The sequence below is a fragment of the Carlito syrichta genome, unplaced genomic scaffold, assembly GCF_000164805.1.
Source record: "Carlito syrichta isolate Samal-C Ts95f unplaced genomic scaffold, Tarsius_syrichta-2.0.1 Scaffold315133, whole genome shotgun sequence".
Lineage (NCBI taxonomy): Eukaryota > Metazoa > Chordata > Mammalia > Primates > Tarsiidae > Carlito > Carlito syrichta.
Window position 1 is genome coordinate 201,240 of NW_007259229.1, and position 14,335 is coordinate 215,574.

Below are 14,335 nucleotides of genomic sequence, written 5' to 3' on the forward strand. Positions count from 1 at the left end.
AAATCCTTCAGCCATCAGTAAAATGATCAGGCAGGAGAAAAACTTATTTAGATGGGAGTCTTGTCACCAAAAATAAATAAAAATATTTTAAAATATAAAAATCTGCATCAAGGACAAATTCCTGAAAATTTCCAACATGTGCTTTCTCAATTAGGGTCCTCCAGAGTTTGGTTTTGTTATTTTTTTAGTTGAGATATAACTTGCATACCATAATATCCCATTATCCCCCTTTAAAGTATACGTTCAGTGGTTGGTGGTATATTCACAAAGTCATGAAACTATCACCACTATCCTATTTTAAAGCATTTTCATCACCCTAAAAAGAAGTCTTGTACCTATTAGCAGTCACTCCTCACTTCCCCTCCCCTGCCAGCCGCCAGCAACTACTACCCTCCTTTCTTTCTCCATGCATGTGCCTATTCCAGAGGTTTCCTATAAATGGAATCATGCCAAGGGCAGTCTTTTGGGTCTGGTTTATTTCCCTTACTATAATAGGTTCACCCATGGGCTTGAATCAGCGCGATGCTACATTCCTTTTTATGGCTGAACAGTACTCTACCCACTGGAGCTGCTGACCCCTGGGAATGCCCTGAACTGCACCGACTCTAGCACCCCAGGTCACTAATGTGCCGGTGGGGGAAGGAGGCTGGAAGTGAACCCTTCCAGCCAGACAGAGGGCAGGAAGGCAAACAGGCAGGTCTCTTCCAAGTGCAAATCACCTTTCAAATCCCCGATGAAAACAACCACAACATGAATAGCATGAATAGATGTAGAACAAACGGAAAAAGCTTATACTACCCTGAAATGGTTCCCATTCTTCAGAAATGTTTTACAAACATTGGGCCCCTAGACTATCACCTTACAAAATCCAGAGGGAGAAAACCAAAGCTGCAAACCAGGAAGAGGTCTGCGCTTTCCTCTAATGATGCCGGCCGGTTTACTGTTTGGCACCTGCCCCCTCTATCTGCAGGAACTGCTCACCCCTCATCTGAACTGGAGTTTTATGGAGTGAGGCCTGATGACTGTTGATGTTCATTCACCCCTCTGCTGCCTGGGAGAAAGTGAAGAAATTCTGCAGATGAGACTCGAAAGACAGCCCTTGGTCCCAGCAGTCTGGGCTGTCCGTGGGTCTCCAGTAGCTCAACTTGATCAGGGGCCAGATGTCCGGCCCAACCAGGGACCGGCCCAGTGCCAGCACTCAGGTGGGGCTGGGCTAGGGCACCACATACCTGCTGGCTGGGAAACTGGCACAGCACCGAGGTGATGTTGCTGGCATACTGGGCCATCACCCGGCGGACCGACTTCTCCACGGGGGCAGGGATGCGGCCTGCCACACTGGTCATGATCTCCTGTAGCTCCAGCAGTGGCAGTGACGGGTGCCGGAGAGTCATCATGAGCTTCTGCACCCACTCCTTCAGCTGCAGCAGGGACCACAGCATTGGCCCAGCCCTGCAGGGATGTGGGCACCACCACCCACCATGAGATGCCCCACCCAACTCAACCCATCCGTGTCCTGTGCACACAAGTGGCCGAGGATCTAGACCCGACAGCCCCTGAAACAGTCCAGGGTGGAATGCCCTCCCCCAGAGGAGGAATGCTCAGTTTCCACGTAGGAAGGCCCCTACTCCCCTCTCGGCATACAGAAAGCCAGCATGGTGTGGGCAGCAAGCCTAAGGTCTTGTGAAGAGCTAACATCTGTGGGACATGTGCTTATACCAGACAGTGTCCTCAGATCTTTTTTTTTTTGAGTTGGAGTCTTACTCTGTCGCCCAGATTGGAGTGCAGTGGCCACTCCCAGTCACCATAGCCTTGACCTGCTGGGCTCCAGCGATCCTTCCGCCTCAGCCTTCCAAGTAGCCGGAATTACAGGCATGCGCTACCACGCCCGGATGATTTTTTGATTTATTGTAGAGATGAGGTCTGCTGCCCAGGCGGGTCTTGAACCCACGGGCTCAGGCAATCCACTCACCTCAGCCTCCCAAAGGCGCGGGATTACAGGCTGAGCCACCAAGCCCGGCAGATCTTTCTTTACACGTTCTCATTTGATCCCTAGAAACAACCCAACAAAGCAGGTCTAATGATTATTCCCATTTTACAGTTGAGGCAAATGGAACACAGGGAGGTTAATTAAATTACCCAAAGTCACTCAGCTATAAGAAGTACAACCAGGAAGCAAACCCAGGTTATTCAGCTCCCAAGACCCCTAACAGCCACCCTACACTGCTTCCAGATGTTCTGCTTCCGGATGTACTGCTTCCGGATGTAGCCCATGTTGATGGTTTTTGGATGGGGATGACAGTGGGACCAATCCCACAGCATGGTGGTGAGGTTTAAAAGTGAATTGATGGGCAACTCCTTCAGGTCCCCTCCCAATGTGAGAGCTTTTCTGTCCTCTCAATAAATCCTGCTTTCTCAAAAAAAAAAAAAAAAAAGTGAACTGATGCACATGCTGGCACCAAGACTAAATAAATCTTGCAATGATAGCAACCATTGCTAGGCAGCATAGCACAGGTGTTAGGAGCACAGACTTAGAGGCCAGATGACCAGGTGAGACGGGAGATAGCTAGAGAAAGGCTAGGCAGACAGACAGATGGGACCTCTGGCAACAACGCAGCGAACTCCCCTCAGGGTTCTCCAGCTCAGCCTTGGTAAACAAGCACCCTGTGCAAGCCTCTCAAGCTACAGCTTAAGTACTGAATGCTGGGATTGAAAAGCAACCAATCAGTTCACCATTAGGCCCCTACCTTCTGCCGATTAGACCTTAGTACTGACCAATCAGAACAGCTACGTGTGGACCAGTCAGCTCACAGCTAGTGCTAGCCAATCGGCTTGGACTTGGGGCTATATCAGCACCAGGTTTCAGGCCTCAGACTGGCAACTCCTTAGGGTCCTCTCCCACTGTGGAAGCTTGTCTATGCTTTCAATAAATTCTGCTTTGTCACGTTCAGCTGTGTCCCTCATTCTTCCTGCAAACAAGAACCTCAATCCTGAAGAGTTGTGACCTGAAAAGCTGCTGAAGACTGTGGGAACTATGCACCCCAGAGGCTGGCTTGCCAACCATCAGAGCTGGCTGAACCAGGAGAGCTGCTGGAAGAAAGCAAGACTCTGAAGCTGAGAATCCCAGGGGGCTAGGCTTGCAGCCCACCAAACCAGCAATGCTCTCAGAGCTAAACTTGCTAGCCCATTAGAGCCAACACTTTTGGGGCTAAGCTTACCAATCCCTCAGTGGCCAACCCATTTGAGCTGACACCCTTGAAGCCTGGGCAGATCTGAGAAATCTACATCACAGGGTTCAAGTCCTATCTTTGACTCTTCACTGTGAAGCAGGATAAATTTCTTAGCCTCTCTGTGCCTCAGTTGCCTCAATTGCAAATTGGGGTAACAATTTCTACTTCACAGATTACTGGGAAGATCAAGTGACTGAATACTTCTTAAGTACTTAGAATAACAGGTAGCACACAGTACACACTAGATAAGGGTTGATTGTAATTAGGATCATCACCATCACCAGGATTTGCTAATTCTGAGATGGAATGTGCTGCAGCAAATGGTGTTATCACCAGTCAGGGCCTTTCAAGGAGGTCTGCAAATTGGAAGATGTCTTGTTGCTCTACAGAGTATGTGGGACCCTGGGTGATGAATGACCAAGACTTGCATTTCTGAACAAAGTGCCTTCCTCGTCATCTTAAGAGCGCTGACCCATACTGACACCTTCTGACTGCCTGAGTATTCTCAGTCTTGAGCAGAACCGAGCCACTGCAAGCCCACTTTAGAGTCAAGGAGAAAATGTCCACCAACGGTTATGATGAAACTGAGAATGTCCCTGGATGGATCGTTTTCTCCTTCCTTCAGTAAAGACCTCTGGGCTCACAGAGTAAACTCTTCTGGCTCTTGGCACAGATCCACACGTGCCTGCTCTTAAAGGTGATTTACCTGGTCTTGGCACAGATCCACACATGCTTACTCTTACAAGTGACTTACCTTTATGCTAAAAATAGGCTCTGGCAGACAGAAGCCATTCATGATATTGGTGAGGTTCTCTAGGACATTGTGGAAAACCTGGTGCAATTTCTCTCCGAGGATGGGCAGTGTTTGCTGGGAAGGGAGTTCTCCCATGAACGGTTCAGCCTAGTGAGACACAAGGATGAGAGTTTGCACACACTGGAATCCCAAATATGACTAGTCAGACCAGGGACAAGGCAGATCGACCAGCATACACATGTGAGTTAGAAGAAAGTCTGAGAAAAAAATGAAAGAAAATATAGTACTGGAAAGTTAAAATGGATAAATTCAGGGGCCAGGTGCAATGGTTTATGTCTGTAATCCCAGTACTTTGAAAAGCTGAGGCAGGAGAATTGCTTGAGGCCAGGAGTTCAAAACCAGCATAGGCAACATAGCAAGATGCAGGCGCTAGAAAAATATTTAAAAATTAGCTAGGTGTAGTGGCGTATGCCTGTAGTCTCAGCAACTCTGGAGACTGAGGTGGGAGGATCACTTGAGCCCCGGAATTCGAAGCTGCAGTGAGCTATGACCACATGCAGTGAGATATGACCACATCCCGGTACTTCAGTCTGGGTAACAGAGTGAGACCTTATCTCTTAAAAAAAAAAAAATCGGGCCAGTGGTGGTTCATATCTGTAATCCTAGCACTTTGGGAGGCCAAGATGAGAGGGTCACTTGAGGCCAGGAGTTTGAGACCAGCCTGGGCAACATAGTAAGACCTCGTCTCTAAAAAAAAAATTAGCTAGGTATGGTGACACATGCCTGTAGTTCCAGCTACTCAGGAGGCTGAGGCAGAAGAAGCGCCTGAACCCAGAAAATGGAGGATGCGGTAAGCCGTGATCATGCCACTGTACTCCAGCCTGGGCAAAAGAATGAGACCCTGACTCAGAAAAAGGAAAACAAAAATTCATAGAGACAGTGTAGAATGGTGATTTCCAGGGCTGAAGGGAAGGGAGAATGGGGACTTAGTGTTCAATGGGTATAGTTTCAATTTTACAAGAAGAAAAGAGTTCTGGAGATGGATAGTGGTGATGGCTGCACAACAGTGTGAATGTACTCAATACCACTGGCTTTAAAATGGTTGAGATGATAATTTTTGTGCCATATATATTTAACCACAATTTTTTAAAAAAACTAAGGAAGCCGGGCTCGATGGCTCAGCCTGTAATCCCACGCCTTTGGGAGGCTGAGGTGAGTGGATTGCCTGAGCCCGTGGGTTCGAGACCCGCCTGGGCAGCGAGACCTCATCTCTACAATAAATCTAAAAATCAGCCGGGCATGGTAGCTCTTGCCTGTAATTCTGGCTACTCGGAAGGCTGAGGTGGAAGGATCACCGGAGCCCAGCAGGTTGGGGCTGCGGTGGCCAAGAGCGACCACTGCACTCCAGTCTGGGCGACCAAATGAGACTCCAACTCAAAAAAAAAAAAAAAAAAAATAAGGAAGTCTGAATAAAGCATGAACTTTAGTTAATAATAATGTATCAATATTGTCTCATTAATTGTGACAAACAGACCATACAATTGCAATAATAAATTAATAACAGTTCATTAATAATAAATCAATATTTATTTACTTGTGTATTTATTTTATTATTATTATTATTATTTTTTGAGTTGGAGTCTCACTCTGTTGCCCAGACTGGAGGAGTGCAGTGGCCGCTCCTGGCCACCGCAGCCTTGACCTGCCGGGCTCCGGCGATCCTTCCGCTTCAGCCTTCCAAGTAGCTGGAACTACAGGCACGCGCTACCACGCCCAGCTGATTTTTTGATTTTATTGTAGAGATGAGGTCTCGCCAAGTTGTCCAGGCGGGTCTCAAACCTGCGGGCTCCAGCAATCCACTTACCTCAGCCTCCCAAGGCACAGGATTACAGGCTGAGCCACCGAGCCCGGCGTTTATTTATTTTGAGACAGGGTTTTACTCTGTCATCCAAGCTTGAGTGCAGTGGTAGAATCACAGCTCACTAGTCTCAACCTCCTGGGCTCAGGTGATCCTCCCACCTCAGCCTCCTGCATAGCTGGAACTACAGGCATGTGCCACCACATCCAGCTAATTTTTTAAATTTTTTGTAGAGATGAGATCTCACTATATTGCCCAGGCTGGTCTCAAACTCCTGGACTGAAGCAATCCTCCCACTTCAGCCTCCCAAAGTACTGGGATTACAGGTGTGAGCCATCACGCCCAGCCTGAATTAATATTAACTTTTAAAAAGTTAAAATGAGCCAGGCTTGGTGGCTCAGCATGTAATCCCGTGTTTTGGGAGACTGAGGTGAGTGGATTGACTGAGCCCATGGGTTTGAGACCTGCCTGGGCAACTTGGCAAGACCTCATCTCTACAATAATTCAAAAAAATTAGCCGGGTGTGGTAGCGCGCACCTGTAGTTCCAGCTACTCGGAAGGCTGAGGCGGAAGGTCGAGGCCCGGCCACTGCGCTCCAGTCTGGGTGACAGAGTGAGACTCCAACTCAAAAAAAAAACCCCCCAAAACCCAATAAAAAGTTAAAATGGTAGGGAACTGGTTACGAGGTATATGGGAACTCTCAATACTAGCTACGGCATTCTTCTGGAAATCTAAAACTGTACTTAAATAATAGTGTATCAAAAAAAGGTGGTCGAGCAAGACCTCACTGAGGGCATGACACTAGAATAAGAGTTCCTAGGAGGTGAGCGGGTGAGCCCTTCGGAGGCCTGGGGGCAAGACCTTCCTGATGGAGGGAGCAGTCCCTGGGTAGGAGGAGTCTGGTGCATCCAAGTAAGCACGGGTGCAAGAAATAGCAGAGAAGCCCAGAAGAGAAAGCGGGGGATAGTCATTTGGGGTCTTGTAGGTCGTGGGAAGGATTTGGGCTTTACTCTAGGCAGATGGAGAGCAGTAGCGAGGGACTAGGGCAAAGGGTGTGGCCGTCTTGTGTCTGGGCCCTGCTACTCAGCTGCCAGAGTGAGCGCCATCTGCAGGCAGCGAGGCACAGCAGGAGGCGAGTTGTGAGCTGGAGCCTGTCAGTCGCACTTTAAGGTGGAAGCCACAAGTGCACTTGCACCAGCCAAAGCCGTGGAGCAACATACCGGGTGCACTTTCGAAGGGTCATCGAGTTCCAGCCTGGCCACCACGCAGCCTACTTCCAGCACAGCCCCCGGAAGCTTGATGTATTTCACCCGGCCACTTTCCTGCACATTCAGGGTCATGATCATCTTCATCACCTGTTTTGCAGAAAGAAGAAATAAGACAGAGGACAGACGCCAGGACTGGTTTGCGCGTGTGATACCTGCAGTCACCCAGAACTGGTGACACCAGGGCAAGGACTGCGTCCTCTAAATAGAATGACTCCCTGGGCAGGGTTCACGCAGAGAGGACAGAGAAAACGAGCATTCACTGCAAGCCTGCGGTGCACCAGGCACAGAGTCCTTTGCGAATTATCTCAATCTGCAAAGCTAGCCAGGGAGGTAGATGTTCGTGACACCCATTTCACAGCTATGAAAACTGATGTTTACTTCCAAAGGAAGATCTCTGTCTTAGAAATAGTTAAATCCTATGATATAGGTGATTAATAACTATGTTCCTAAAATATACTGCATAAATCAAACATTTTGTGATGAAGTGTGTTAAGAATGTGTGGATCCTCTTTCAAAAGGCACCGAGAAAACCCTCTGGGGAACATTCTGTCACACGAAGAATTTGCTTGCAGTACCCTCACCGGCCCCTTTAATTTGCTGCTCTTGGTGTCTGGATATGTGCCTGTATCCAGGCCTGAGTTTTGTCCCTGCGGTGCCGGCTGCAGACAGTGGGGACTGTGCTGCCGCCCTTGCTTTGCTATTCACAGCTTAGACACCCCAGTCAGCCAGGCTGGACTGGAATCCCAGGACCCCCACTCATCACCTCTGTGATCTCCAGAGAATGCCTTCCCCTCAAGTCTGTTTCCTCAAGTATAAAATGGGGAATGTTGACAGTTTCACCTTTTCTGGCTCATGTAGGGATGAAATGAGATGAGGGGCCTGGCACACAGCAGGAGGTCAACACACATTAGGACGATCACGGCAATATTTTCTGTTGTCATTATAGGGTTTGAATCCTGGCTTTGTGTGACCTCAAGTGAGCTTCTTAGCCTGCCTGGGCCTAGTTTTTCCATAAGATGGACATCGCATTTGTGCCTAGCTCATTCCTTTGCTGGGAAAATTAAATTTAAAAAGACAGATAAAATGCTTAGAGCAGCATCTACTATGTGGTAAGGACCTTGCAAGAGCCAGCTTAACACTTTTTAATCGTCACCATGGTTATCATGAATCGGCTCTTCCTCATTCCTGAGGTATGTATTTTTTGAGGTTTTCTCTTTGAATACTGCAGGGGACTTACATGAACCGCCCCCCACCTTCCCCCCACTCCCGCCAGACTGACTCTCTCAGGAATTCGCATGCCATGGCCAAGGGGAGAGGTGAGGCCTATGCTTGAACATGGACGATGCCAGGGGAACAGGGTGTTAGGGGTTCAGAGTCCCCCACAGGCCAACTCTGTGGTCACCTCCATCTCTGCATAGCTGCTCCCTGCATCCACGTGGCCTCCGTCCTCCACCATGTACTGCATCAGCTTCCCGGCAGAGGGGGATCTCAGGACCGTGGGATCATTCTCCTTCTCAAATACGCACGTCTTGTTGCCAATGGTAATCCGGTAACTGGGAAAGAGGAGAGGTGGGAAAGACTGGTGAGGACCCTCCACCCAGCAAGCCTGAGAAGACTTTTGAAGCTATAATAACTCCCCTTTCCTTCTTTTTGAGATAGGATCTCACTTAGTCGCCCAGGCTGGAATGCAGTGGTGTGATCCTGGTTCACCACAGCCTCAACCACCTGGGTTCAGGCAATCCTCCCACCTCAGCCTCCCAAGCAGCTGGGACTACAAGCACAGGCCATGACACCCGGCTATTTTTGCATTTTTTTTGTAGAGACAAGGTCTCACTATGTTGCCCAGGCTGGTCTTCAACCCCTGAGCTCAAGAAATCCTCCTCCTTCAGCCCCCCAAAGTGCTGATTACAGGTGTAAGCCACCACATCCAGTCTGATATTTCACCTTTCCTAATGATGGCCATGAATGTCACCCTCTGTGTGGCTTTAGGGACTCTACATTCCCAAAAGACGGTGTTTGACAGTTGTCACAGAGACACTAGGAGTGGGGTAAATGAGCAAACATCTATGATACTTTTTTGGCTGAAAGCTAGTTCCTTTGACTGATATACTCCTCTGTGCCCTAGCACAGAGAAAGCGTCAATCAATAATATGATTCAATAAATATTCACTCAAAGTTTTCCCCTTATAACTGAACTGGGGAGAGTGAAGCTTATAATAATCTTGAATATTCTTGGCAGATGAACATGGGATAAAAAAGAGATACTTGCCAGGCATGGTGGCTCATACCTGTAATCCTAGCATTTTGGGAGGCCAAGGCAGGCGGATTGCTTGAGGCCACAAGTTTGAGACCAGCCTGGGCAACAGAGTGAGACCCCATCTCTACGAAAATTAAAAAATTAGCTGAGCCTGGTGACACAGCCTGTAGTCCCAGCTACTCTGGAGGCTGCAGCAGGAGGGTGGTTTGAGGCCAGGAGGTCGAGGCTCTGCTCCTGTCACTGTACTCTATCCTGAGTACAAGACCCTATCTCTAAAAAAAGAGAGAGAGAATAAAACATTGCTCTGGTATGAACCTAGTCTGCCTGCCTCTAAAACTTGCAGAATTGAGAAGAAAATGTCCACTCTCTAACAGGAGCTTTTTTAGACATGGGTCCTCTGGCAGCCCCTCCTCCTTCATCTCCTTGACTGGGACCCATGCATATTTCATTGTGTGACCTCAGTGTTGTCACACACACTGGAGGTGGAGGGTCTTTGAGGCCTATCTCATGAGCCCCTGTGCTCAGAGCATCCTGGATGTGAGCCATCAGGTACACAGCAGTCTTTCCTGGCACTGTCTGCTTGTTGAATATGTCATCTTCCCCAGTGGGCTGGAAGCCTCCACAAGTTGTGCCGACACATGGCCCGGCGCCTGCTATGGAGCAGTTTGATAAATAGCCACTGCAGTAACCGGCTGGACACTGCCACTCAACACAGGGGCATAGGCACCTGTCACACACCTTGCAGGCACAGTGCTGGCAATCACACCCCAATCAGCTCTGAATCCTCCTGGTTCCCAGAAAAGGGCCTGCTAGGAGCAGAGCTACCAGTCGCACAGAATTCCAACCAAACCTCTCCACGCACCCCCAGAATTTCCCAGAGAGAGGCCTTATCCAAGAGCCTCAGATCTGCACACGGGCATCTCTGAGTTTCTGAATTCCACGAGAGACAGCGTGCATGCCAAGCCCCGGGGCAGCAACACCCATGTACCTGTCGATCTCCTCTTTCATGTAGGTGGTGTAGCTGTTCCCGCTGTAGGACAGCAGCAGGCCCCCGTCGTTCAGCCGGTGGGCATCGATCTCGATGTGGCAGCCATTCATGATGAGAACGTACATGGTCAGAGACTGCCGGGCCACCTGTGGGGACAGGCCCCGCGTCACAGCTTGGGTTCAGGACAGGCTCCCAGAGCACCGTTTGGCCCCTCTGACCACAAACAAGGGCTGACTGTCCACCGCAAAGTGACAGGGTAAACATCCCCCCTCTTGGCCCCAGCCTTCACTCCCCAAACAAACGGCTGCTGATGGACCCACAGGAAGCCAGGAGGCTGTGAGCTATACCTACCCCGTGGGTAGCTAACAGCCACTGATGGAGTTCCTATCCTGCCATCTCTCGCGGATGGTGTGCCCTTTGGGACTGGGGGCTTCCCTTTGATTCCTGTCTCCAGCTCTCACCCTAAGTGAGGCCACCCTAGAAACCCTACCAGCAGCCTGGTACAATGAACTGAATGTTTATGGCCTCCCTGAATTCATATGTGGAAATCCTAACTCTTGATTGACAGTGTTAGGAGGTGGGGCTTGGGGAGGTAATTAGGTGATGAGGGGTGATTGGGACTGATGCCTTTAAAAAAGAGGCCCCTTTCTGACATATAAGGACATAGGGAAAAGACAGCATCTATGAGACAGAAAGCAGACTCTCAGCAGACACCAAATCTGCCAGCATCTTGACCTTGAACTTCTCAGTCTCTAGAACCATGAGAGATGCATTCCATTGTTTATAAGCCATCAAGTCTATGGCATTTTGTTATATTGCCCAAACAGACCAAGACATCTGAACACAGGCTAGGGTTCTGCTCCCAGTTCCAGCTCTGCCAGGGGCACTTGAGACTTGGGATATGTAAGGAGGGCACGTGGCCAGGCCCTGGCCCCAGCTCTGCATTTCGGTCCTGCCGAAGGCCCTGCCCCATCTGGCTACTCAGTACAGATCACTAGGTGTGTCTTCTCTCAGAAAACAAACACCCTAAATGGCCCATAACCTATAAAACACATATTCTCTGACAAAAGGGAGCAAGAAATACTGCAACAATTATTTGTGATAACAATAAGCTTGGGACCAAACTATCAATCCAGCAACCCTGCAATGGAATATTCCAGACTTGTGCTGTCCAGCATGGTGACCCTCTATCCACATGGGCTATTGAAATTAATAAAAATTAAATAAAATACAAGCCAAGAGTGGTGGTTCATGCCTGTAATCCCAACATTTTGGAAGGCAGACATGAAAGGATAATCTGAGCCCAGGGGTCTGAGACCAGCCTGGGCAACATAGTGAGAACTTGTCTCTACAAAAAATTAAAAAATTAGCTGACATGGTGGCACATACCTATAGTTCCAGCTACTTAGAAGGCTGAGGTGGAAGGATTGCCTGAGCCCAGCAGGTCAAGGCTGCAGCAGCCCTGAGCATGCCACTGCACTCCAGCCTGGGCCACAGAGTGAGACTCCAATTCAAAAAAAAAAATTAAATATAATATAAAACCCAGTACCCCATAGTCACACTAACCACATTTCAAGCCCTCAGTGACCCAGGGGGCACCCTACAGGACAGAGTAGATAGAGAACATTTCCATCACCACTGAAGGCTCTGGCAGACAGGGCTACAGACACTAAACTCATGCTAAAGAAAACTTGTTAATCCCATGGGACACTTTCTGTGGTGATGCTATCAAAGCTGTAAAACTGTATTTGCACCATGATCTCAACTTTCTGAAATCAAGGCATAGGGAGAAAAATAACAAAGAGATTTGCTAAAATGTTAACAGGATAACCTCCAGCTGTCAGCACACAGCGGATTTGTTTTTCTGATTCTTTGTGCATATCTGAAATTTTTAAATTGTCTCCATCAAGCATGTGCCACTTCTAAAATCAAGTTGGAGACAGCTGAGTCCCCACAGGTAGCCAAGAGCACTAGAGCAAAGGAGGATCTTTTATTTTTATTTGTTTTCTGAGATAGGGTTTCACTCTGTCGCCCAGGCTGGAGTGCAGTGGTATAATCATAGCACACCACAGCCTAAAATTCCTGGTCTCAAATGATCCTCCTGCCTGGGTCTCCCAAAGAGCTGGGATTATAGGCATGGACTACTATGCCTGGCCACGAATTTCTTTAAAACATGACTTTATTAACAACACACATGTTTAGTTTAACTGAGTCTGAAAATCTCCCAAGTTATGAGGTCTACTTGTGCTCATCAACCTTAACTAGAAATCAAAAGACAAAGTCTGCCTCAGAAGCAGATTTGAACTCTGTCCTCTTTTCCTTTCCTAAAATATGAGACTGGGAAGTGCTGGACAGGTCTGAGCTTGCAGGGGACATACAGGAACCCAGAGCACCAATGCCTTGGCTGGCCCACCCAATGGGCACCCCAGGCCCAGAGCACCCACACCATGGCTCTCCTAGCCCAGCCAGGGCCCAAGCCTTGCCTGTCCCCACGTAACTCAGATATTCTCTGACACTCTCTGCTGAATTGACCATGGAAAGTCCAGGAGGGTAACTAGACACATCCAAAGGAGAGTAATCAGAGTAAGCACGAGGGTCGCTGGCAGTAAGACAGAGGAGAGGCCAGAAATCCACAGGGGGATTCTTGATGCAGAGATGCAGAATAAAACCAGCCTCACTGCCCCCAGAAACAGACCCAGATCACCACGCCAGCTCAGCAAAGGCCCTGCCATACTCACTCTGCTGGGTAGAACACAGTCCCCAAGTTCATGGCCTCCCAGGAACCTCATTGTGACTTTATTTGGAAATAGGGTCTTTGCAGATGTATTTAGTTAAGAAGAAATTGTGCTGGATTAGGGTGGGCACTAAATCCAATGTGACTGGTGTTCATAGACTAGAAGAGACATGGAGATACAGGCAAAGAAGGAAGACAATGTACATGCACATGCACGCACACACACACGCACGCACACACAAGGGAAAACGCCATGTAACGACAGAGGCAGAGCTTAGAGTAACACATCCACAAGCCAAGGAAAGCCAAGGAAGGCCAGTGACCACCAGCAGCTGGGGAGGCTGGGAACAAATCCTTCCCTAGTGCCTTCAGAAAGATCATGGCCCAGCCAAGGCTGCGACTTTGGACTTCTGGCCTCTGGAATTAGAGAATAAATTCCTGTTGTTTTAAGCCAGCAGCTTGTGGTAATTTGTTAGGACAGTCACAGGAAGCTAAAACACACTCCACTGGGCCCTCTGCATATTGCTCAGCCCTAAATGTTCTGAATCCCAAGTGTTTATGTTTCAAGGTCACAGACGACATGGGGAAACACGATTCCTGAGGAACACGAGTGCTCAGACTTGAGCATGAGAAAATCCACTGCAGGGGAAGTTCACGGAAAAAACAAGCCCCTCAGACCTGGGGAAACAGCAGAGAAGCACAGAGGCATTTACCTTGAGAATGTACTTAACACCTCCATAAATTAATTCCACATCCACAATGTTCAGCAGAGAATCTGCTGGGAGGACCTGGCCCCTGAAAGAGAAGACAGAGCCTCGGTCAGCCTCAGAAGGAACCAAGGACTCTGCAGTTATCCCCTGGATTTAAAAAAAGTCACCCAGGGCCTGGTACGGTGGCTCACGCTTGTAATCTCAGAACTTCGGAAGGCTGAGCCAGGAGGACTGCTGCAGCTCAGGAGTTCCAGACTAGTTGGGCAACACAGCAAGACCTCATGTCAATGGTGCTGAGGTTGAGAAACCCTGGCCTATCCTAACAGAATGGCCGCTTTCCATTCTAGCCCATTTCATCTGTCACCTTGTGATTCAGGGAGGGTCTGGGGAAGAAACCATCTGTATACATGACCTGGCACTTGCTTTGCTTCTCAAGTCCACCTCCTTGACGTCTGAACTGAGTATCATGAGTACACAAATCAGCACACTGCCAGCGACTGCCTTGGCCTTGGGAATCCCATCCCCCATCCACCCTCCCG

General features: G+C 48.8%; 1 protein-coding gene across 1 annotated transcript in view; it reads right to left on the reverse strand.

Moving 5' to 3' along the window:
• ACACB (acetyl-CoA carboxylase beta) overlaps positions 1-14,335 on the reverse strand; it is a 112,787-nt gene that overhangs the window by 51,529 nt on the left and 46,923 nt on the right. The window contains 6 exon segments of the mRNA XM_008072342.1: positions 1,230-1,418; positions 3,982-4,128; positions 7,060-7,194; positions 8,510-8,660; positions 10,353-10,498; positions 13,800-13,881. Of these exon segments, the coding sequence (XP_008070533.1) occupies positions 1,230-1,418; positions 3,982-4,128; positions 7,060-7,194; positions 8,510-8,660; positions 10,353-10,498; positions 13,800-13,881 (850 nt within the window).